Source organism: Labeo rohita, chromosome 3, assembly GCF_022985175.1.
Source record: "Labeo rohita strain BAU-BD-2019 chromosome 3, IGBB_LRoh.1.0, whole genome shotgun sequence".
Lineage (NCBI taxonomy): Eukaryota > Metazoa > Chordata > Actinopteri > Cypriniformes > Cyprinidae > Labeo > Labeo rohita.
The window spans coordinates 29,828,629-29,854,684 of NC_066871.1; the positions used below are offsets into that span (position 1 = coordinate 29,828,629).

Genomic DNA, 26,056 nt, shown 5'->3' on the forward strand with positions numbered 1-26,056 from the left:
TAAGATGCTTTCTGAAAGACTTTTTTCTTTACTAGGATCTTCTCATTAATTTTAAGAGGAAACACCCACATTTCTAAGAATTTTCTTAGAATTTTGGCACTAGGAACAACTCTTTCCACAAAGAATGTTCAGGTAAGTGTTCTAAACTACTAGTCAAAAATGATGAAACATAATAAGCCGACAGTTCCAACTCATTTACCCTGCTGAAAAAAACAATAGAAACCATCACAGAATTTGTAATGGTTTTACTGGTTATGTAATGGTGCCTACTGGTCTTTAATTGGTCGCCGGAAACCGTTTTTAATAGTTTTAATGGTTAAAAGTTGATGGTTTATGATTGTGGTATTTGTAGGGGAACCATTAGAATACTTGTGATGGTTTCTATTTATTTTTTAGCAGATGATTCTTATCCTTTAAAGGAGAAGTCCACTTCCAAAACAAAGATTCACATATAATGTACTCACCCCCTTGTCATCCAAGATGTTCACATCTTTCTTTCTGAAGCCGTAAAGAAATTGTTTTTTGAGGAAAATATTTTAGCATTTTTCTCCATATAATGGACTGATACGGTGCCCTGATTTTAAACTTTCAAAATGCAGTTTAAATGCGGCTTCAAACGATCCCAAATGCAGTTGTGAACGACTCAAGCCAAGAAAAAAAAAAAAAAAAGAGTCTTATCTAGCAGTTATTTTCATGTTCATGACAGCTAGGGTATGTCGAAAAATGAGGGTGTTTGCGTGTTATGAAAATAACCGATCTTTTTGCTAGATAAGACCCTTCTTCCTTGGCTGGACTCATTTACAACCACATTTTGCCGCATTTAAACTGCATTTTGGAAGTTCAAAATCGGGGCACCATATCAGTCCATTATATGGAAAAAAATGTAGAAATGTTTTCCTCAAAAAAACAATTTCTTTACGACTGAAGAAAGAAAGACATGAACATCTTGGATGACAAGGGGGTGAGTACATCATATGTGAATCTTTGTTTAGGAAGTGGACTTCTCCTTTAAGCAAAGACACATTTACACCAGGCAATCTCTACAGTTCCCTTTTATCACCTCTAGGATGATCTGCAGAAGCAACAGGTTCTTCAGCATCGATCTGAACGTCAACCAGCAATGACAGCTGGCTGATGAGTCAACTATGACCAGCCTAACAGGCCTTATTAACACATTTAACCAAACAAACCCAAGTCCAAAAGCACTGCCCTTCTGCCAAAAGAATATCTTTTTACGGCAAATAAGGACATAAAAGATTAAAGCAGGAAGGCAAATGGATAAAAAGTGCACTCTTCAAATGAAACAAACTGAAATTGTTATCTTCATTTTATTAAAAAAAAAAAAAAAAAAGGGTATGAAGTCCACAGTTTGTGTTTCCTTTGTACAGTACAAAATATTCAAATAAAACTCCCAAAGTTCAGAGCAAAGAAAATTCTGGAAGTGGAGGAAAATTAGGTGTGGTACTGAAGAAGGACGAAAACGGTGAAATCAGTGGCTCTCCTTCTCCATCGTTTCACTGCGCAATACAGTTCATATGTGAAACGCTGCTCAATATGATATTGGCGAGAGCAGACACACACACGCACGCACGCACACACACGCACATATACACAATCATCCAACTAGTACAGACACCTCCACTATCCAGTAAGTCTTATAAGGGGTGCACACATTCTGAGGGTGGGTGTGTGCGTCTAAGAAGTTGTCCTGTTGCAAAAGAAGTGATGTCCAATGGAATTTCCAATATGGCATGAAATAAGATCCACTGGGCAGCGGAGCGCACACCAAACCCGATCCCCCAACACTGTAATTTATATTATACTCAATAACCTAAATCTCCAGCTTAAGTAAAGGAATAGCTCCCCATTTTAATAGGTATTAACAAAAATATATTCTATGTGAACTGTAGCAGTCTCTGGGAACACACATGAACAAAATCCATCATGACGACAAATGAAAAAGCTAGAATAAATAAAATGCAAAACTCAAAATTTACAAGGAAGATATGCATGATGTTCAGATAATTATAATAATATAGGCATCACAACGTTTGAAATGTTCCATATGACTCTGTAGAACACTTAACAGAGACTGGTACATGGTGAAACAATATATAAAAAAAGTCCTTAATCATTTCGATTTAATTTTATACCACTTTTAAAATCTTAAAAAATATCTCTTGAAAAAGGAAAAGTACTCCCCTGGACCTGACGTTGAAAATATTACTTGTGGTTTGTTCTCCGAGGCTGAGAAACAATCCTCTCTTTGTACACAACTGGCAAACGAAAAAAAAGAAAACACCTCCCATACTTATTTGCTATCTCTCTAGGCGGGTCCATTTTCAAAGCATTTCTGATGAAAAACACTAACTTCATCCTCATAGTATAAAAAAGCTAACACTGTCTCTGGTGAGGTTTCGTGAATTTCATAATTATATGATGTCTAAAGGGTTATTCATGTTAATGCCAAGGTCCTGGCCACTAGGGGGCAGCATATCATTAGCTCCTGGTCCGTGGAGTCCTGCCAAGCCACTCAGCTGAGACAGCATGGCATTCTGATCTGCACCAAATCCACTTGGGTCCTTAGAGTTGTGCTGTGGCTGTTGGGGAGGTGGAGGAGGTGGAGCCATGCCTGAGTGATGCTGCTGAAGGTGGCTGGGATGCGGAGAACCCGTCTGGGTCTGAGGCGAGATGTGATGGGGCGAGGGCTGTGGTTGCAGGCGTGGGGACGGACTCGAGTGAGGTGGCTGGGACTGGGGTCGCGGGGAGGGCTGAGGGGAACACACCTGGTTGCTGAGAGAGGATGGGTGCTGTTGGCCCTGCAAGTGCGGCGATTGAGACATCTGATGCTGCTGCGGGCTCATCGGGTTGTTCTGCTGTGCCGGCGAGGTGCCACTGAGATGCTGCTGTTGAAGCAGACGCTGATGCAAGGCCTGTTGCAATAATGCCTGGGGTGTCTGAAGACCGGGACCGCCTTGTGGGGGCTGCGGACCTCCTCCGTGCCCCACGTCAGGACCTTGCGATGCCACGTTCTGCTGCTGTTGCATCTGTAGCTGGTGTTGTGCAAGCCTCTGTTGCAAAGCAGCCGCAGCTTGCTGCGAAGAAAAACTCTGCTGCTGGCCCGGTTGAACGCCTTGTAGTGGTTGACCTCCTGGCGGGACTTGCATGTTACCCTGCTGACCCATGTAACCTTGCTGCTGTTGGAATGCTGCGTGATTACTCATTTGTTGCTGCTGCTGCTGCTGTTGTTGTTGCTGCTGCTGCTGCTGCTGCTGCTGAAACTGTAGTTGCTGTTGCCTCCTCATGACCAGATCTCTAAACTGTGGATTCATGTTAGCCATGTTTGGAGCCCCCTGACCCTGAATTCCTTGCTGTTGCTGCTGCTGTTGTTGTTGCTGCTGCTGCTGCAAGGCAGCAACTTGCTGCTGCTGCAATAGCGGCCGCTGTTGCATTTGCTGCTGCTGCTGCTGTTGGAGCTGAGGAAGTTGAGGAAGTTGAGTCTGCATGTTAACACCCTGTCCAAGGTGCATGCCAGGCTGGGGCACCCCAGTATTGACACCCACTGGCTGGCCTCCCATAGGTCCTGGCCCACCCTGTGGTCCAGCAGGACCACCAGTGCCTCCTTTATACTTGTGAACCCGCTGCTTGATAAATGCTGCCATTAGTTGAGGGTTAGACCGAAGAATGTTGAGGACTTGCTGCTGCTGTAGAGGCGAGCTCGGAGATCGCAGGGTCCGCAAAAGATCCTGCAGGGCTCCCTGAGGCAGATTGCCAGCTGCTGCCCCACTTGCTACACCACTCTGCAGACCAGCCTGCACCATACTCATCAAGGCATTTCGATTTAGCATTTGGGGTGCTTGCTGTTGTTGCATTTGTTGTGGTTGTTGCTGCTGCTGCTGTGGTGGGTGCTGCATTGCAACCATTCCCTGTTGAGCCATCATGGCTGGTCTCTGCTGACTTGGCATACCCTGCCCCGGCCACTGTTGCTGCTGAGGCTGAAGTGGTGGGTTCATTCTCGGCTGCTGTAGATGCATTTGTGGTGGCATCTGGCCTTGCACACCTGCCTGTTGAGGCGGCGGCTGCTGCTGCTGCTGCTGCTGCTGCATGGGACCAGCTCCCACCATCATTCCCTGAGGTCCTTGCTGCTGCTCCATCTGTACTCTGTTTGCTGATGGTTGTGCCTGCGGGGCTATTCCTTGAGGTCCTACCATGCCAATTCCAGGGTGGGATACTCCCATCTGTCCCTGTGGCTGCTGATGGTGCTGCGGCATCATGCCAGCTTGCGCAGCCTGCCTTTGTAGCATCTGAACTTGTGCCATCTTTCGCTGCGCATCTGCCACCTGCTGAATCTTCATGGCTATCTCCACAGCTGCAGGTGGAGGACCCGAAGGTTGCTGTTGCTGGGACATAGGTGCTGTGCCTGGATTGCTAGGGAGTTGCGGAGGAGTTGCAGGACCAAGGCCTGGCTTACCCTGCGACTGTGGATTTGGGGAGGGACCTGCGGAATGGGGACCATACTGATTGTGTGGATGCGGGAGTTGTCCCACAGGTTGCTGAGTAACCATTTGTTGCTGCGGTGAGGTCATCATCCCGCCCGCACCTGGCATCTGCTGAAACTGGTGGTGGACGGGATGCTGAGGAGGCTGCTGCGGAGCTCCGGCTGGGACTCCACCCACACCAGGCTGGGGCAGAGACGTAAGGTTGGGTGTCAGCTGTGTGGGCGTCTGAGGCGTTGCAGGTTGCGTACCGCCGGACGTAGGTGTGCTAGGACCTGTGGCCCCATTGTTGCCGGGTGATGGAAGACCTCCAGGAGGCGCACCTCCACATGGTGGTGGCTGTCCTGCTCGCTGCATGGTGGCCATTCGTCTACGCAGCATTTGCGCTTGTTGAAGCCTGTGTTGCAGCTGCTGTTGACGAAGCTTGTGCTTGATGTTGAGACAGAAGGGCACAGGACACTTGTTTTCCTGGCAGTGCTTGGCATGGTAGCAACATAGCGCAATGAGTTGCTTGCAGATGGGACAGCCACCATTGGTCTTGCGTTTGCAGCCCTTGGTATGCTGCACTACTCTCTTCATCTTCTGGCAAGATGGCAAAGAGCAATTAGCATTGCGGCACTGGCACGCATGCACCAGTGACTGGATGCAGCGTTGGATGCTGAGGCGACGAGAGTCGCCGGGGTTCTGGGTGGCGGCTGCAGCTTGGTTGTTGCTCTCGTCATCAAGACCCAATCCAAGTTTCTCCATCTTGTGCTCATGGCCCTTAGTGTTGTAGCAAGTGATGCAAAGATCGTAATCCTATAAAAGAAGCAAGAAGGGAGCATTTCAAAAGTTGAAATGAAAAAAAAACATGCACCACTATACAGTATTTTTGGAAAGATATACAAGATATCATACATCCTACGTGGCATTTCTTACCTCACAAACAGTGCAGTGAAAGCGTGTCTCAACGTGGTGCTTGCACTCATTGCACGTGTAGACGAAACGGTCCTGGCTCTGATTGTGCAATTCTACTAGCATACACATGGAACTCCATTTGGCTCGCCTCAGCGAGCTGAATTCAAGGTGCTTGTCACGTGCAAGTGTTAGGAAAGCATCTCGTCCGTCCATCAGATCGCAGGCCATCAGGGGGTCAGGGTCCAAAATGGGTGGAAGGGAATTGGCAGAAGGACCAGCGATGAGACGGATAACAAAAAAAACCTTGAAGTTAAGCAGAGAGTTGACATTTGTGAGCTCAATCCGAATGTGTAACTGACAAACGCTTCAAATGTTTTTGGGAGCTACATACCTCTTTGTGTTTCTCCATCGTAGCATAGAGTTTCTGGGATAGATCATTGGAGACATTTGGCATGCCTGGTTTCTTTTTATTGGCTCGGCTCAAACTGCTCTTGTTCTTGCTAGTCTTCTTGCTGTTCTTTTTTTTGGCATTCTTGCTGTCACCATTGGTAGCCTAGACAGTCCAAAAATATTAATCTTAAGCATTAAGTTATGATAATTAGGTTTTAAGAACACATATTAAAGCAGCTGCACTAGAATTAATTTTACCATTAAACGACTCCTTGCACTCCTGAATTCAAATTTCCTAATAATTTGCTCATCACTTTGTCATCCAAGATGTTCATGCCTTTCTTTCTTCAGCCAAAAAGAAATGAAGGCTTTTGAGGGAAACATTCCAGGATTTTTCTCCATATAGTGGACTTCAATGGGACCCAGCGGGTTGAAGGTCCAATTTGCAGTTTCAATGCAGCTTCAAAGGGCTCTACATAATCCCTACCGAGGAATAAGGGTCTTATCTAGCTAAACAGTCATTTTCCACAAAAAAAAAAAAAAAAATTAAATTGAAATACTTTTTAATCCACAAACGCTCGTCTTGCACTAGCTTGATTTCACGTTACGTAATCATTTTGGAAAGGTCACGCAAAACATACGGTGGAAATACCAACCCAGTGTTTACAAAGCAAACGTGCAAAGAAAGTCAAACGCTCTTTACAAAAAAAAGGAAAAACAACGATTTCGGACTGTTTTGAAGTTGGAGGAGAAAATTAGATTTTTTGCCCTACCCTACCTTTTGGAACCAAAGTACACAGACGAAGAACCTTTCCAACATGATTATTATTTTTTCGTAGAAATCATTGATCATTTTGCTAGATAAGGCATTTATTTCTTATCTGGGATCATGTAGAGCCCTTTGAAGCTGCATTAAAACTGCATTTTGGACCTTCAATCTCATTGATCCCCATTCAAGTTCACTATATGGAGAAAAATCCTGAAATCTTTTCCCTCAAAAACCTTAATTTCTTTTCAGCTGAAGAAAGAAAGACATGCACAACTTCTTGAAGTTTCCTAGTTTATCAAAGAAATATGCACAACAAATGTCGTCTTTTGGCACCTGAGTGTGTGTTTTTCCCCCAGCACAAAATGGTTACAATCACTCACGTCAATGCTTTCACTAGAGGTGTTGTTTTCCTCTCTCTTCCGTTCTTCCTCCTCCTGTTCCAGCTCTTTAATACTTTCCTCCAACACATTAGGCCAAAAATCGCCCTCAAAATACGGGAGCTCCTTCGCGCTGGTCAGACGATCCTCTGTTGCCTGCTTAAAAATGTCCTGGGTGCAAAGAAACAAGCAATAGTTAGTGAATGACTTCAAATAGATGGCACAGTCAACAACGAGCCATACAAGGAAAAAAGACTATCGTGCAGTATGCTGACTCAAGTCTAAATTTTTACTATTGTCTGCCAGAAGTACAGCTGTCGCAGTACCTTGTAGTCATGCACAATTCTCTCAGCTACTGCTTTGTCAAGCATCTTCTTGTACCACTCTTGTAAGCGTTTAGGTTTGGGAATCTTCTGATCCGACGGGTGGCAGTGGAAAATGTAGTCGTCACCTTCGCTCGGTGGACAAGCCCAGATGTGGCCAGTGACAAACCCCATTTTTTTAACATACTCCAAGTATCCAATTAGGATCTCGTGATAGACGCCGGTTCTCAGGTGACGGGGTTGGAAAAAGTGCACACTGTCAAGGTAGGAGATGTACACACGTCTGCATGGAGAGAGGGAGAGAGAGACAGAGGATATCGCCAAGTTACTTGCGTTTCTCAGACCCCTTTGTAATGTTATCCACATGCACGTGGGGGAAGATTCAGTTTGCGCTTGAAGCGTCGCTGGGTGTCTTTGTTATTTTTAACCTTTGATTGGGCGGAGGGCAGTCGGAGCCGTATTCTTGCACATGCATTCCAAAGAAGCAGACATCTGTCCCGTCAATATCTTCAAACGCGAACAGAGCTTTCGTCCTGTACGGGAACGACTCTGACATCTCGCCGCTATCAACAAACCTGTGAAAGACAGTCAGTAAATTCTTCAGATCTTTTCATGGTGTCCATTAAAATTCTTCTTTTTTAAAGAGGCAAAAAGGAATTTTCAATTAAGCAAGTATGAATATTTATAATTTTTCAGAATCAAATATCCATTCAGTAATCCACTATGCAATACCCCAGTTTGCATAATATATTAATCCAATGTTGTTTTCTCATTCTTCTAGAGGTTTTCAAACTCAAAACACCTTGAAGCCATTCATTTTCAAGGGCTTTTTATACAACAGTGACTGATGCTGATGCAATGCAGTCATGTCCAAAGTTTAGAACAATTTCACTTTATGCAAATGAGCAACAAAGCAATGAGATTGACTACTAATGCGAAAGATCCCAAAGTGCAACAGCGATGCGCAAGCGGTCTCCTCTGAGATACTGTAGTTGAGTCTATGCAAGATAAAGATGTTATTGTTTACTGCGAGCAATTCATCTGCCCACATACATCGATATAATAAAAAAAAATGTATGTAAAAGTGTGGGCGTTCTAGAACAGTTTGATTCATGCATTCATAATCTTTCATGTTTATATGATGAATTATACAGTGCTGCAATTTCCTTAGAAGTATTTTCCCCTCAAACTGACTTCTTGACAAAACAGAACATCTTAGTTTTGCGGTTCATTACCAGAAACTAGGGAAGGCAAACGATGATGTTCAAAGACTAAGTGTTATTGGTAATTAAAACAAATTAAAAATGATTCAAAGTTGTTACAAGCTATAAAATGCAAATGTAAAATATAACTTTTTTGTCTTTTTGCGCACAAAAAGTATTCTCGTAGCGTCATAAAATTACGGTTGAACCACTGATGTCACATGGACCATTTTAATAATGTCCTTACAACCTTTCTGGGCCTTGAACGTGTCAGTTGTGTTGCTGTCAATGCAGGGTCAGAAAGCTCTTGGATTTCATCAAAAACATCTTAATTTGTGTACTGAAGATAAAAGATGGTCTTTCAAGTTTGTAATGACATGAGGATGAGTAATTAATGACAGAATTTTCTTTTTTGGGTGAACTATTCCTTTAAATTTCATAATAATCAATTCTGCACTCTCACCTAGACTTCATTCCAGGTTTGACCTCCACCACTTTATCAGAGACGTGAACCACACGAATGGTGACGTCACCGCTTTCTGGATGATTCTGACGCTTCAGGTACTCGTTTACTCGCGTCTCCAGGAAGTTACCAAGCTTTGTCTGAGGAAGCCCTGAAAATAGGTGAAAGAAAACAAGGAGTTGAAAATAACGCAACTAAAGCATTTTACAACACATTATGACCATTCATTAACACAAAACAGTGCAACACAGCATCTTCACTCTCAAGATATGCCATTAAATTTTTTATTACAAAGCTATAATACTTGATTCTCATTAGTCAAGCATGGAATTCTATGCTCAGGATATTAAACAAAAGACTTTTTACAGATTTTTAAAGCTCTTATACACTTACTCTTTGCACAGTATTTATTCTCCTTCCTCGTTGCATTTGCCTGTTTCAGACAGCCGTCACAAACAAACCTGAAAGGAAGAAAGACAGAGCAGGATATTTGGAAACAGAGCGTTAGATCTCTAGATATGCAGTTAACTTTGCATTTATAGATACAATACGGAATATTAATAATCATAAAGAATAGCAGTAACAAAGGACACTAAGTCGTCCTACATCTTCCATGTTTACAAAGCTGTGAAAAACATTTAAAAAAATTTTAACCTGACAATTAATTAGAAGAATGGATATCTTATTGTAATGCTGACTTCACATACTAGCAGTCAAAAGTTTTTGAACCATTTAATGTTTTTTAAAGAAGTCTCTTCTGCTCATTAAGCTTGCATTTATTTGAGTCAAAGTAGAGCAAAAACTTTAGAGTAAAATTAGAAGTAGAGTAAAATTTTAAATTATTTTACTATTCAAAATAACATTTCTGTTTTAAAATGTGATTTATTCCTGTGATTTCAAAGCTAATTTTTCAGCATCATTACTCCAGTCTTCAGTGTCACATGATCCTTCAGAAATCATTCTAATATACTGATTCGCTGCTCAAAAAACATTTATTATTATGTTGAAAACACCCAAGTAGAATTTTTTCCAGGTTTCTTTGATGAACAGGAAGTCTGATGAGCAGCATTTACCTGAAATAGAAATCTTTCTAACATTATAAATGACTTTATCATCACTTTCGATCAATTTAAAGCATCCATGTGAAATAAAATCATTAATTTCTATAATTTCTGTTCCCAAAAAAATAAAAATGTTACTTGAACAGCAAATCAGCATATTAGAATGATTTCTGAAGGATCATGTGACACTGAAGACTGGAGTAATGATGCTGAAAATGTAGCTTTGATCACAGGAATAAAATTACATTTTATAATATATTCAAATAGAAAACAGTTATTCTAAATAGTAAAAATATTTCAAAATATTACTGCTTTTGCTCTATTTTGGATCAAATAAATGCAGGCTTGGTGAGCAGAAGAGACGTCTTTAAAAAAACATTAATAATCTTTTGACTGGCATTGTGTGTGTATATATATTTATTTCTTCAAATTCACAAATCAGGGTTGTTTTTAACAAAAAGAAACGGCAAACCTCATAAAAAAAATAAAGATACATGAAAAGACAAATTTTATAGCAAGTTTTACTTCCTCAGGTAAAGCCAAATTCACTAACAGTTCGCTGACTGAATTTTTTAATCCCCATTTTGAAATAAAATGTGTGCAATAAAAGTGTGCTCAAATAAAACTAGCTCACCCTGACGGCCATATCGTCTCATTGTGCAGAGCGCATATCTGATGCATTTTCCGACCACAATCACCACATTCCAACAGTCTGAGGAAGAGCGGAAAACAAAGGTCAGACAGTGACAGCAAATCCACGCCTTGTCTAAACTTCATAACAAGCGAAATGAGATGATACATTTGGATGAAGAAAATATGTACATACAATTCAGGGTCGAGGGTGTCGTTCTTTTTCCGTTGAAACTGATCTTTATTGATGGACCTGAGGAGAGAAATCGAGAGACAGAGAGAAGAGGAAGCCGCCCAATCGAGTGGGTCATGAGAATCACAGAACGAACGCTCTCCGGAGGAACAGCATCACGACAATAACAATGAAGCAGAAGATGAAAACACAAACATTTAGATGGTTACTCACGTTTGAGGCTGGGTCGGATCGTCCCCCAGGGATACATTCTCCCCCTGGATTTCGTTGAAACACTTCTCACAGAAGTGGTACCTGTCAGCAAGAAGCCCATATTTGGGTGAACTAGACCGTTCGCCAAGAGCACAGCCAATCACAGTGAGGGCACGTGGAAGCAGCCACCAATCAGGGCAGGGCAGGCCAGGAGACAGGCACACAGGAGAAGGCAGGTTCGTCGCCGGGAGCAGCCAATCATGAAGCAGGTTTTTTGTGTGGGCAGATTGATTGATTGGTTGCGTGTAAATTTCGGAGCGGATGATTGGTCACATCAAAGCAGGCCAATGCAGACATCACAAGCGTTAAAAAAGGAGGGAGAGAAAGGGAAGGGGGGGGGGAGGAGGGCAGAATGAATATTTTAAAAAAGTGTGAGAAACAAAACCGTTATGAGGGACAAAGAGAGCTACGTGTTGGACAGGTGGAGGGGTGGGTCAGATGTAGAAGAAGAAAACTTAACCAAAAGAGAGAGAGAGAGAGCAGGAAGCCGAGGCAAAAGCACAGACGGTCGCCCTCGCGTCCCATGAGCTCTAAAACAACCGTGACGCCCAGAGGAGCGAGGGACAACAATGGACTGAGTGACCGAACCGATGAGAAGAATGAGAACAGGAGCAACAGAGACCCATCATCCTTTCAGGGCATTTTAAAGAGGGTCTCAAGATTCAATGCTAAAACAACGTGCGACAGATGAACAGTTAGTACACCCTGGAGTTGGCAGCATGAATGAAGTACTATTTGGGTGAATCAAGAAACACATCCAGGTCACATTTTACCCCAAAAATAATAAAAAAAAAAATTTAAATAAAAGAAATCGAAGGACTACTGAGATCTGATATTATCGTCTTACAAATTTCTTTATTTAAATGCAGCATAAAAGTATCACAACATATTTAAAATATATAAACACAGCAACAATATAACATAACATTACATATGGCTGTTGCCACATGGGCTTCTTGGACTTTATTACCGTGCGTTGTTTTTAATATTTTTTATTTTTGCCATTACAATTATTATAATAAGTGTTATATTACAACCTTTTATTGACAAATTTTTTGAATACTCATAATTTAATGTTGGATTACATTAAAACAGTAAAAATTAAAGGTTATAACAACAATTTAATTGTCAGAATTTGTTTCCATGTTTTAATAATAATAATAATAATAAGAAGAAGAATAAACCAGTATCTTCTGTTATTTTATATTACCTTTTATTTTAAATATATTTAAAAATAATAAAAATATCATTGTAATATAACACTTAATAACATAACATTATTATATTACATTTTATTTTTAATAAAGATTGTAAGATTAAACTGTATTACATTATTATTATTAATATCCATCATCATCGTCATCATCATCATCATCATCAAATTATTATCATTATTATATTTATATTATTATTATTATTATTATTATTATTATGCTATAATAAAACATGCAATATCATAAATGTATATATATACACATTATACATTATTATACATTATACATTATGTATATATATATATATATATACACACATTATACAATATATACACAACGTTTTATTTTAAGATTTTTTATAATAATCAATTTAATGTTAGATTACATTAAAACAGTAGAAATAAAAGTGTTTTAATAATAATAGTAATAGTAATAATAATAATAATAATAATAATAATAATAATAATAAAATCAGTATCTTCTGGTAATTTTATAACTTTTTAAAATATATTTAATAAAAAAAATGTCAATTTGTTTTCAATGTTTAACAACAACAACAATAATAATAATAATAATAGTAATAATAATAATACAATCATTTTTATTTAATAATAAAAAAATAACATTGTAATATAACACTTAACATTGTTATATTACAACATGTTATTTTTAACATTTTGAATCAAAATAATATGACTAAATTATTATATTACATTATTATTACCGTATTATTACCATTATGCTACTATAAAACATGCAATGTAATAAGTGTTATATACACACACGCACAACTTTTATTTTAAGATTTTGTTAATAATAATCATAATTTAATGTTAAATTACATTAAAACAGTAAAAATAAAAGGTTATGTCACAATTTAATTGTCATAATTAGTTTTCAATGTTTTAATAATACTACTACTACTACTAATAATAATAATAATAATAATAATAAATAATAACAACAAACCAGTATCATCTTATTTAATAACTTTTCATTTTTTATATATAATAATAAATAATTGTAACTTACACATTTTATTTTTAAAAGATTTGAAATCAGAATAATATAATAATAAATTGATGATATATTACACTTTTTTTTTTTACTGTATTATTGTTATTACTATGCTATAATATAACATGCAATGTCATGTTACGACTGTTTTTTATTAGTAGTAGTAGTAGTAGTAGTAGTAGTAGTAGTATTGGAAATGGGTATGTGTTTAACTTAGGAAATTTTTATAGTGCAGTTCCTAAAACAGCCTACATGTTAAAATAAAAATCATATTTTAATTTCGGGCTGAAATGTGACCTTGACACGTACTTGACAGGTTTTCTGTACCATTTTTATAACACAAAAGTAAAGTTCAGATCAAGTCTAGTGTAGCCAAAGTTAAGCAAACAGCTTTGCACAACCCAAGTTTGTTTACGCCAAAACCTCTGATTCTGGTGAAAGTCGTTGCCAGCTTTTGTGAATAAGAGTTTTGCTGTTAGGATCTAAGATGATGCAACTCAGAAAATTGGCAATGATTTTCACTAACGCATTAGAGGAAGAGCACTGCAATCGGTTTGGTGTTTCCTTCTTAACAGCACTCTTATTTTGTGCTTGTAGCTACCAACTGAGGCAATCAACACAAATACTTGCCAACACACCTGCCAATATGTTAACTGTAAGAACATCAACGAAAACGTCAACACAGAAAAGCAGACCCTCTTTAAAATGGCCGTTTAAAATCAGAAAAAAGAGCAAAGATGTGAAATGTGGTCTATTTCGCCACCGAAAGTCAAATCAACAGGCCTGAAATTTAACAACACCCTGATGTGGGAAATATGTGCTCACAGCAGAACAGCATTTACATTTTTACAAAGCACATGAAAACACACCTCTTAAAAAAATACTCACCTTAGTCTTTTTACATACAAATACACAACGTAAACCAAATGTGAATGTGTCAGATGTAGTGGAGTAGTCTCAAGTGTCCATTAAAGTGTTCAGAAAACAAACAGCTTTCATAATACTTCATTCTAGCACTGGGTTGTTTCACAGCAGCGCTTTTAACGATGCCAGGCAACATGAAATTGATTTTAGGCTGAAATGCAAATGATCTACAATAGTGTGATGCCATGCCTGATGAGGTCAGGCAATTACCCATCAGGCCACATTCACTGTAATATAACAATTTGTATGAATCTAATAACTTGCTTCTGTTTGTATGAATAATATAGACCCAAATTAAGTCTCTGTGAACTTTCAAGTGGTTATTCTTACTCTAATAGGACTGATAACTCCATATTCTAGTGGCTGTGCTGCATAGTATTAAGCTAAGGTGTGTATAATAGTGTGTATAATACTGACCTGTTCTGATAACTGAAGTACGCAGCATCTCGAGGGATGGTGCACAGCTGTTTGCCATAGCAGCACAGAGTCTGAGGAGAAAACTCCAACTGAAAGAAAAAAAAAATAGGCATAGAGGGATTAAAAGAGGGAGAACAAGAAGAAGAGGAGTGGGGTAACAATATCCTATAGTTTTGGTCAGATAATGATACTGAAGCAAGAAATAACTACAACTTAACAGTAGTAAAAACGTAGTTATAATAAAAAAAGTAGTTATAATAATACATATTTAACATATATCTAAGGCAAGTATTAACTATATTGCTTCCCTGAATTATTGTTGCAATAAAAAAAAAAAAAAAAAACATGATAAATGCTATATTAAACAATTTAATTTTTTAATTAATCATTAATTTATAATTAATGATTAATTATAACAAAATGCTTAACTTGCTTGCTGGAATAATAATGATAATAATAATGATAATAATAATAATAATTATTATTATTATTATTATAATTATTATTATTATTATTATTAAATAAGTTTTGCATTAAATGGCAGTGTATTATAATTCAACTTGCATAGTAGTAGTAGTAGTAGTAGTAGCATTTAACATACCGTTAAGGACATAACTATATAATAATAATAATAATAATAATAATAATAATAATAATAATAATAATAATAATAATAATAATAATAATAATAATCATCATCATCATCATATCATCATAAATGTGTTTATAATAATATAACATGCTGGAATTATTTCTAAAAAAAAAAAAAAAAAAAAAAAAAAAACAGAACAAAAATAATAACAACAACAACAATAATAATAATAATAATAATAATAATAATAATAATAAATGTATTTCTAATAACATAACATTTTAGCTTGAATAATTATTGTTAAAATGAATAATAAATATATTTAATATTAATAATTAATTGTTAAAATAATAATGATAGTAATAATAATAATAATAATAATAATAATAATAATGTATTTATATTAATATAACATGCTCAAAGAATTATTGTTAAAATTAATATTATTGTTATTATTAATAATAATAATAATAATAATAATAATAATAATAATAATGTTTTTATATTTATATTACATGCTCAAAGGACTACTGTTAAAATGAATAGTAGTAGTAGTAATAATAATAATAATACTAATAATAATAATAAATGTATTTATATTTATGCTAGAAGAATTATTGTTAAAATGGATAATAATAATAATAAATATATTTATATATTATATTATATTATATATTATAATATATTTAAAACTCTTGTTGGAAGAATTAGTTAAAATATATATATATATATATATATATATATATATATATATATATATATATATATATATATATATATATATATATATATATATATATATATATATATATATATATATATATATATAGTTAATAAATATATAATAATAGTTGTATTGTTAAATAAGTTTGGTATTATTAAGTAGTATTTAACATCCATTTAAAGACGAAACTATACTGTTTGCTGAAATTATTGCAATAATAATAATAATAATAATAATGATAGTATTTATAATAATATAATATTCTGGAAGAATTATTGTTACAATTAAAAATTAATTAATAATAATAGTATTGTTAAATAAGTGGTATTTTATGAAGAATTATTAACATTAACATTAATTATTATTATTATTATTATTATTATTAATTATTAACATACATTTAAGGATAAAACTATATTATTTGCTGAAATTATTGTAATAATAATAATAATAATAATAATAATAATAATAATAATAATAATAATAACATGCTGGAAGAATCATTATTAAAATTTTATAATAATACTAATGATAATACTACTACTAACAATAATAAATATATTTATACCATGATGCTGAATTTTTTTTAAAATTAATAATAATAATAATAATAATAATAATAATAATAATAATAATAATAATAATAATAATAATATGATGGATAATAATAAAATTCTTGCATTATTATATTAAGTTTTGTACTATATAGTAGCATATTTTGGTTACTTTAAAACCGATGAAATCTGATCAGTTGAGCCATGTTCCTACAAAAATTGAACAGTAAAAAACTCAAATGTGACGCAGAGACACAGACACACACAGCTCACCTTCCTTCCACAGCAGTAGCCCAACTCCTGCATAACGGGATCTATTTCCTGTTCAAACACTTCAGCCAGTTTGGAGCAGTATTTATACACCCGTGACGTCTTCCTGTTATACAGCCAGGCGTTATTGAACATCAGCCACACGTCGTCCACGTACTGCCAGGGCTCCTGGTACTGACCCGTGTCCAGCTTACGCTTGATAGTGGACAAGTCCATGGGGTTTTTCACTATGTCAAAGTAGTCCTGGAGAACGAAGTCCACATCGCAGATGAAGGTCATCATGAGGCGAAAAGACGTTGATGTCGAACAGAGCGAGGGACGGCGGCCCGGCGGGTTGAGAATCAGGGGGAGAGAAGAGGGTGCAGGGGGACAATGTTGAGCGCTGTAGAAGAGGTTCACATGCACAAACAGAGAAAAACGTAACAGACTCCCACTGCCTCACTCAAATCTGTACCCTATTTCATTCCTGTTCTCCCATACACACAAAAACACACACAAATCTTTGGGCCAGCGGCAATGACGGCAGACAAATATTGATGAACTGGGGTGGGCAAAGATATATGAACATAATATGGTCAGACAGTAGACTGAATCACATTCAAAATGTCAAGAAATGCCAGGAAAATTAGATTTTGCTTAAGAAATTTAGCTCATTTTTAAGACCTTTGAGATTTTGCATCGTTTTTATATTCATGACAATTAAGCTTTTTTATGACAATGCTATTAATGCTGATATATTACTAAAAAATAATGAATTCAGGAATTTATGATTAATAATAATTACTAATATTTTTTTATTAATTGATAATTATAATAATAGTAACATTTTACAATTAGCAATTAACAATTACAATTATATAAATAAATAAATAAATAAACAATCATATACACACATACATAAATATTAATATATCATCATCTTAATTAATATTAAAATAAATAAAAGAAAGATTTTTTTATTTTCATATATATCTATATATCTATATCTATATATCTATATATCTATATATATATATATATATATATATATATATATATATATATATATATATCATCATTTTAACAATTAATATTGTTATTAAAATAAATACATATATATATATATATATATATAAAATAAATAAATATATATATACTTCATAAATAGAACCTTATTGTAAAGTGTCACCATAATGATAATGAGTATCATTATATATTTTTTAATCATTATCATCATCATCATTTTAACAATTAATAGTAATTAAAATAAAAAAATAAAAAAGAAAGACGACATTACATGTGCTCAATTGTCACGATGCTACAATGCAAAAAAAAGTCCTAAAACTAAGCATTATAAACTTTATGCAAAATATAATTTACTGTTTTTCTTTTGATTTCGGGGTGAAATATGAGCCCAGCATTTCTTCAAGCGATTCACTTGTGAACCGTTATGACTGTAATTCATCATTATGCTCTGTCATTATTTTTAGCTTGGAAATCATTTTTAAGAAAACATTTACTAAATTTAAATCCGGGCTTGGTGGAATAATATCACATGGAAGACAGCCCAGATACAAAAATGAATCCATTTGGCTAAAAAAATCCAAATAAACTGAGGCTTTCTAGGCTGATGTTGGCAGGGTTAGCATTTAGGGTACAGTAAGCTGAGGTGAGTACAAGCGGGGCGATATTAAATTACAGCAGCGTAGCTATGAGCGTTTACACCACACAGCACAGCTGGACTCACTTCTTCACAGTCCAACAGCACAAATCAAAGACACAGGAGAAATACAATCCTTCAGGTGTCAAACCCCACCCTACTCAGGTTGTGTGTGACATAGAGAGTCAAATTTTTTGGAATCGACTTGTCAAAACTTCAGTTTCAGGGAAATTTAGTTTAAGGTTTTGGGTCACATCAAAAGACTGCAACCACCAGAAGCATCTGACAGATCTGCAGAGCCATATATTAAAATATGAAGGTGATTACAATAATGGTTCTCTCATCTGTTTACACAACCATATGAGTTCTTTAAACAGACACGATGGGGGCGACACAATGGCAGGACAAACTGGGGTGTTTCAAACAAACACTGATCTTAGACCAGTAAAGAGAGTGAACAAACCCAGAATCAAATGGACTTTTTACAAGCACACTGGAAAGACAAGAACATGAGTTGTTTTAATTTTTTAGGGTTTACCCTTAGACCAATAGATTTTTATGACTTCTTGAATTGTCCATGATTAGTTTTAGACATGTTTTGTTCAACTTTACCTAGACTCCTCAATTTTTAGGTCAAACATCTCTCTCTTTGTCTGTAATGTTTGCTTGTCACACCTTAAAAATAGGGCCGGTGCCTCATTCAAACAAACCACTGATAAAGCAGCAAAATAACCAGAAAAGCAGGAAAGTTTAATTTTCGCCACATTCTAAGAAACAGAATCAGTCAACTGATCCCATCACGCAACACAGTGATCAGTGGAAGACATGTAGCTCAAAGGATTAGTTCACTTCCAGAGTTAAAATTTCCTGGTAATTTACTCACCCCCATGTCATCGAAATATTCATGTCTGTCTTTCTTCAGTTGCAAAGAAATTAAGGTTTATGAGAAAAACACTCCAGGATTTTTCTCCATATTAGCGCTGTGTAATGATTAATCGCATACAAAATATAAGTTTTGTTTACATAATATATGCGTGTGTACTGTGTATATTTATTATGCACAGAGGAATACACACATGCATGGATACATTTTAAAAATATACATATACACATATTTTGTACATATGTACATATTTTTATTGATATAATTAGTATTATATACAAACATATTTAATATATAAACAACAGTTTTCTTAAATATATCCATGCATGTGTGTGTATTTACATATACAACACAAACAAATATTTTGTAAACAAAAACTTTCATTTTGGATGTGATTAATCATGCACAGCACTACTCCACATAGTTCATATAGCACTAGCTCAGCGGTGCACATCTACGACTTACATTGGTTCAAAAAGGTAAGGTAGGGTGGAAAAACTCCATCTCATGTCCACCTCCAACTTTAAAATCGCCCGATATCATTGTTTTACCTTTTTCTTTTTTTAAGGGCGTTTGACTTTCTTTGCATGTTTGCCATGTAAACACTGTGTCGGCACTTCCGCTTATGTCGTGTGTGACCTTTCCATAATGACTACATAAGTCCAGCTAGTGCAAGAATTTGTGGTTAAAGAACATACATTTTTGTTTTATTTAAAAAAAAAAAAATGACCAGTTGTTTTGCTTGATAAGATCCTTATTTCTCAGCTCAGATCGTGTAAATCCCCATTAAAGTCCACTATATGGAGACAAATTCTGGAATATTTTCCTCAAAAACCCTAAAGGAGAAGTCCACTTCCAAAACAACAATTTACAAAAGTTTCGTAAAGAAATTATGGTTTTTGAGAAAAGCATTTCAGGATTTTTCTTCATATAATGGACTTCAATTGTGCCCCCGAATTTGAACTTCTGAAATGTAGTTTAAATGCAGCTTCAAAGGTCTCTAAAAGATCCCAGCCGAGGAAGAAGGGTCTTATTTAGTGAAAAAAAAAAAAAAATATATATATATATATTTTTTCGAAATATAAAAATTTGCATACGTTTTAAGCACAAAAACTCGCGTCCACAGGTCGTTCTTGAACGATTCATTCATTTTGAACAAATCTTTAATGTGACTCGGGAAGAACGAGTCGTCTCGGGGAGTGATTCGTTCAGTCGCGCATGCACAACATCCTATTAGGTTCTGTACTGGAATTAGTTCACCTGTTTCAAGTCTTCAGGTTTTTTCGAGTCATTCGTTCATTTTATGAGGCTGTCACGTGACGCTGATTTTGCTAAAATTAACGAAATGACTCGGAAAAAGATTCTTTCATTTTGCTGAACGAGACTCAAAGGTCAGAGTCGGTAAAATGATCCGAACTTCCCATCACTACTACGAATCACGTGTAAGTTCATTGTCTGTGTACTCCGGCTAAAAAGGTAGAGTATGGCGAAAAACTCCATCTTATTTTCTCCTACAACTTCAGAATCGCCCGACACGTTGTACCTTTTTGTTTGTAAACAGTGTTTGACTTACTTGCACTTTTAGTTTTTGCGCGTTCACTTTGTAAAAACACTGGGTCTGTAGTTCCGCCTACGTTCAGCGTGACCTTTCGACATGATTCAATAGTACGTCGTGAAAGCGCATCCCAGAACCTGTGCTACACAAGCTTTTGTGCTTAAAAAGTGCACAAATTTTGTATTTTTCCAAAAAAAAAAAAAAAAAAAAAAAATGACCGATCGTTTTACTAGATAAGACCCTTCTTCCTCGGCTGGGATCGTTTAGAGTCCTTTGAAGCTGCATTTAAACTACAAAAATCAGGGGCACAATTGAAGTCCATCATATGAAGAAAAATCCTGAAATGTTTTCCTCAAAAGCAATGTAATTTCTTTACTACTGAAGACAGAAAGACATGAACATCTTGAATGACAAGGGGGTGAGTAAATTATTTGTGAATTGTTGTTCTGGAAGTGGACTTCTCCTTTAATTCCTTTTTGACTGAAGAAAGAAAGACAACAACATCTTAGATGACATGGAGGTGGGGAAACTATCAGGCAATTTTAATTCTGGAAACAAACTAATCCTTTAATGTAAATGCAAGCCAATTGTACGTTGCATAAATGTGATGAACTGATCAATCAGTAAATTTTCATCTGTTTTGCTGGTTATTGCTAAAATACTTGGCCATAACTCTGGGGGAACGATGGTAAACTCAGCATGAGGATTTTATGTGGCAAAATAAAACAAGTGCAATGGCTTGAAGCTCAGGTTAAGATAATGAATTACATGGAGTTTAAGCAGATGAGAGCAAAAATAATACTAAATGAAGAAAATAAAGCCAGCGCAGACTATGAGATCTTTCAGAGCAGTTTCATTTAGTTGACGCCAAACAACCAGTAACATTTAAGACCTAATGCCAATTGAACATTCAAAGTGGACTAGTTAAACTGCCAATTCAATTTCACCAAATAACTGTTTAACTAAAATGTTCTGGTTTCATAGCCCAATTCGAAATAATCTTAAAACTACAATCCTCAGTTTAAAGAAATAGCGTAAATGAAACAAATTTAAAGCTTAAGTGTGTAAACTCTGTGGAATTAGCAACAGCACTGGATTAAAAAACAAATTATGTGTTTCCCCAAACACATCCTGTCTGCCACTGGTTGACTAAAAAAATAAATAAATAAAAAGACATTCCCATCCCAAACTTCCCAAACACTACTGGTTGAGTTAAAGTTGTGGTTTTGGGCTGGTCAAGAAACATCTCAGTGCATTAATCCAGGGTTTTACCTTCAAAATAATCAAAAACTCAGCTTTAAATGTTCCTGATTTGACTTGTGTCTGACATAATTTCCTGTCTATGTTTTGACAAGATGAAGACATACCAAGCACAAGAGCAGATGTTCATAGTCTGCGCTGCCTTATATTCACTTTTGCTTTCTGACAGAAACGCTACAGAAGCAAGCTTGCAACGTCTCTCTCACATCCAAACACAGTGCACACAACAGCAGGCAGAAAAGAGAAAAGAGGGGGTAAAGGTAATAAAAAAAAAATTAAAAAAAAAAAGGGAAGGAAAGGAAAGGAAAGGAATGAGACTAGAACTGAAAAGTGCTAGGTTGTTTGTAGCGTAATGCGTGCCAGCGCAGGCCCTTACCAGGTTAGTTTTGTTACTAGTTCGAATACGTACGGGTATTCCCAGTAACTGGGGGGTCCACCGGCTGCCGGAAGGGCAGCGACTCTGGGTCCTGTCTGTACAGAGCTTCCAGAGTGGGCATTAAAGCCTGGCGGAGCTCGTCGGGTTTAAAGACTGATGGAGAGGAAGGAAATAAAGGTAGCAGCAGAGTCAAGAATCAGGCACATATTCATATGAAAATCTGATTTCAAAGCAGTGTTTGTCCTTCATATTGAACCGGGGAAAGGAACAAGCACCTGCTGATTCTAGATCAGAATTAGTAGATTTCATGCAATGACAACTGATGATTTTTTCCATTTCTGACATCATATAAATTTAACCACGATATAAAATGACAATGAATCCTTGTCCTTTTTGTAAGATGCTTTTGTTAATGACTGTATGCAAATTATATAAGAACATCTGCAGGATCCTTAAAGGGTTAGATTACCTAAAAATGACAATTTTGTCATTAGGTTCTCATCTTCATGTCGTTCCAAACACGTAAGACCTTCGTTCATCTTCAGAACACAAATAAAGATATTTCTGATGAAATCCGAGAGCTTTCTGACCCTGCATAGATAGAAATGTAACTTCCATGTTCAAGGTTGTCCATGTGATATCAGTGGTTCAACCGTAATGTTATAAAGCAGAGGTGGCGAACGTCGGTCCTGGAGAGCCTCAGCCCTGCATAGTTTTGTTTCAGCCCTAATCAAACGCACCTGAACAAGCCGATCAAGGTCTGAAGGGTTACTAGGAAGCTACAAGCAGGTGAATTTTAATTAGGGTTGGAGCTGAACTCTGCAGAGCTGCGGTTCTCCAGGACTGGAGTTCGCCACCCCTGTTATAAAGCTACGAGAATACTTGCAAAAAGAAAACGAAAGTAATGACTTTATTCAACAATTTCATCTCTTCCATCATGTCAGTCTTTGACAATGTCCTTACTTCCTTTCTGGGTCTTGAACGTGTCAGTTGTGTTGCTGTCTATGCAGAGTCAGAAAGGTCTCACAACTTCATCAAAAATATCTTAATTTGTGTTCTGAAGATGAATGAAGGTCTTATGGGTTTGAAACACCATGAGGTAGTGTAATTAATGACAGAATTTTTATTTTAGGGTGGACTATCTCTTTAAAGGTAAAGTTTTACCCTGTACCCCAAAACTGTTTTGTGGAAAATGCATCTACAAAACTGTGCAGTTTTGTTTTACCTTTCTTCTTGCTTTGTGTGTTTGCGGGAGTGCTGTTTGTTCCCGAAGTCTCTTCCTCTTTGGGTTCGGTTTTGACCACTGGCTTCTTGTCCTCGTCTGTCGACCCAGTCGATGTTTCCATTGGCTCTGTCTTACATTCATCGCCTGCAGGCTCCTCCTTCTTTACCTGGCAGAACAAACAAAATAAGGTTGAGACTGAAATGAAATACAGACTGAAAAGATCAGTCTCAGATTTAATAGATGTAAAGTTTTCCTACTCACCTCTGGTTTCTCCTCAGCCTTAATCTCAGTCTGCATGGCAGCCATTTTCCCCGAGGCCTTATCCTCAGTCTCATTTTCATCCTCTTCTTCCTGTTTGACCTCAGTTTTGGGGTCAAGTGGGGCGGTGGGCTCGGATGATGTCAGCTGCGAGCTAGGGTCAGCACTGCTGTCCGATGCAGGAGTTGAGGCCTGACCGTCCGCAGTCACAGACGACTTCTGAGATAGCTAAGGGGTGGGACAGAACAGCAGATTAGGAGAACAGCCAATAGCAAACAAAATTAATCAGCTCATTAAGAGAGAAGAGCAAACACCAACAAAAAGGAACAGCCAACAAGGTATAGCAGACAGAGAGAACAGCCAATGAGAAATAAATAAATAATACCAAGCAAATGGCTAAATAAGAAACAAGTCAGGAAGAACAAGAGAAGGGCCAATGGCAAACAAACATCAGTGGGAACAGCCCAAACAAACAAGCAAACAAACAAATAATGAAATAAATGTTTTAAGAATAACAAATGTCTATGAGAAAAGCAAATGTCACACGGCAATAGAGAACAGTAGAACAGCCCCCAAAAAAACAAAAACAAACACACACAAGGAACAGCCAAAAAAATACTTAACAACTAATAAAGAAAATGTCAGAACAAGTCAATAATGATTAACCAACAGCAAACAAAAATCAAAGCAACAGCTTAAAAAAAAAAAAAAAAAAAAAACAGCACCAAAAGATCTAATAACAAAACTGTCAGAATAGAACAGAAAAGTACAGTAAGAGAAAACATCAGAAGGAACAGTACAAAAAACAAAAAACAAAAAAAAACAAACAAACAAACAGTGTAATAGAGAACAGCCAAAGACAAACAAAAATTAGAAGAAGCCACTAATAAAAACAGTAACTGGGAAATAAAATAAAAGAAATAAATAAAGAAAAGCAGAGCAAGACAAAACAAAACAAATCAAAAGGAACTGGCAAAAAAAAAAAAAAAAAAAAAAAAAAAAAAAAAAAAAACAGGAGAGTAATACAGAACAGCCAATGGCAAACAAAAATTAGAAGGAACAGCCTATAAAAAAAAAAGAGCAGAATAAAAGAGAACAACCAAAGGCAAACAAAAATTAGAAGGAACAGCCTATAAAATAAAAGCAGAACAAAAGAGAACAGCCAAAGGTGAACAAAAATTAGAAGAAACAGCCTATGAAATAAAAAAAAGCAGAATAAAAGAACAGCCAAAGGTGAACAAAAATTAGAAGAAACAGCCTATAAAATAAAAGCAGAACAAAAGAGAACAGCCAAAGGTGAACAAAAATTAGAAGAAACAGCCTATAAAATAAAAGCAGAACAAAAGAGAACAGCCAAAGGTGAACAAAAATCAGAAGGAACAGCCTATAAAATAAAAAAAGCAGAATAAAAGAGAACAGCCAACGGCGAACAAAAATCAGAAGGAACAGCCTATAAAATAAAAGAGCAAAAATAAAAGAACAGCCAAGGGTAAACAAAAATCAGAAGGAACAGCCTATAAAATAAAAGAGCAAAAATAAAAGAACAGCCAAGGGTAAACAAAAATCAGAAGGAACAGCCTATAAAATGAAAGAGCAGAATAAAAGAGAACAGCCAAAGGCAGAATAAAAAAGAACAGCCAAAGGCAAACAAAAGTCAGAAGGAACAGCCCACAAAAATTATTGTTATTACTTTGAAAAATATATTTTCATTCACAAAGACCACAGAGTTAACTGGCAGTCTTTTGTGATTTAATATTCAAAGATTATATATATATATATATATATATATATATATATATATATATATATATATATATATACATATATTATATATATATATATATATTTATATATATATATTATTATTATTTATTATTTTTTTTTTAAAACTGTGATTTGATTAAATATACAGCCCTACTTTTGATTTATTCATCAAAATTTTGCCGAATTCAGTAATATTTCACATCTTACTGTAAACTCCACTTTTTATGATTCTGTGTTTTCCGCATCAGAAGTCCCAAACAAAAATGATAAATGGAGGCTCTTCAGGGACAGTCAACTTATGAGTCGATGTGAAGGTATAAACAAAAACACC

At 36.1% G+C, this 26,056-nt stretch overlaps 1 protein-coding gene across 1 annotated transcript in view; it reads right to left on the reverse strand.

Moving 5' to 3' along the window:
- Positions 1-1,664: 1,664 nt before the first annotated feature.
- The window catches only part of ep300b (E1A binding protein p300 b), a 43,968-nt gene continuing 19,576 nt past the window's right edge, over positions 1,665-26,056 (reverse strand). Inside the window, 17 exon segments of the mRNA XM_051106765.1 lie at positions 1,665-5,294; positions 5,415-5,696; positions 5,785-5,946; positions 6,933-7,100; positions 7,256-7,535; positions 7,681-7,827; positions 8,918-9,068; positions 9,311-9,378; positions 10,613-10,690; positions 10,805-10,861; positions 11,015-11,095; positions 14,626-14,714; positions 16,769-17,008; positions 22,512-22,532; positions 22,534-22,631; positions 23,704-23,869; positions 23,965-24,189. Coding sequence (XP_050962722.1) covers positions 2,433-5,294; positions 5,415-5,696; positions 5,785-5,946; positions 6,933-7,100; positions 7,256-7,535; positions 7,681-7,827; positions 8,918-9,068; positions 9,311-9,378; positions 10,613-10,690; positions 10,805-10,861; positions 11,015-11,095; positions 14,626-14,714; positions 16,769-17,008; positions 22,512-22,532; positions 22,534-22,631; positions 23,704-23,869; positions 23,965-24,189 — 5,175 coding nt within the window. The 3' untranslated portion in view covers positions 1,665-2,432.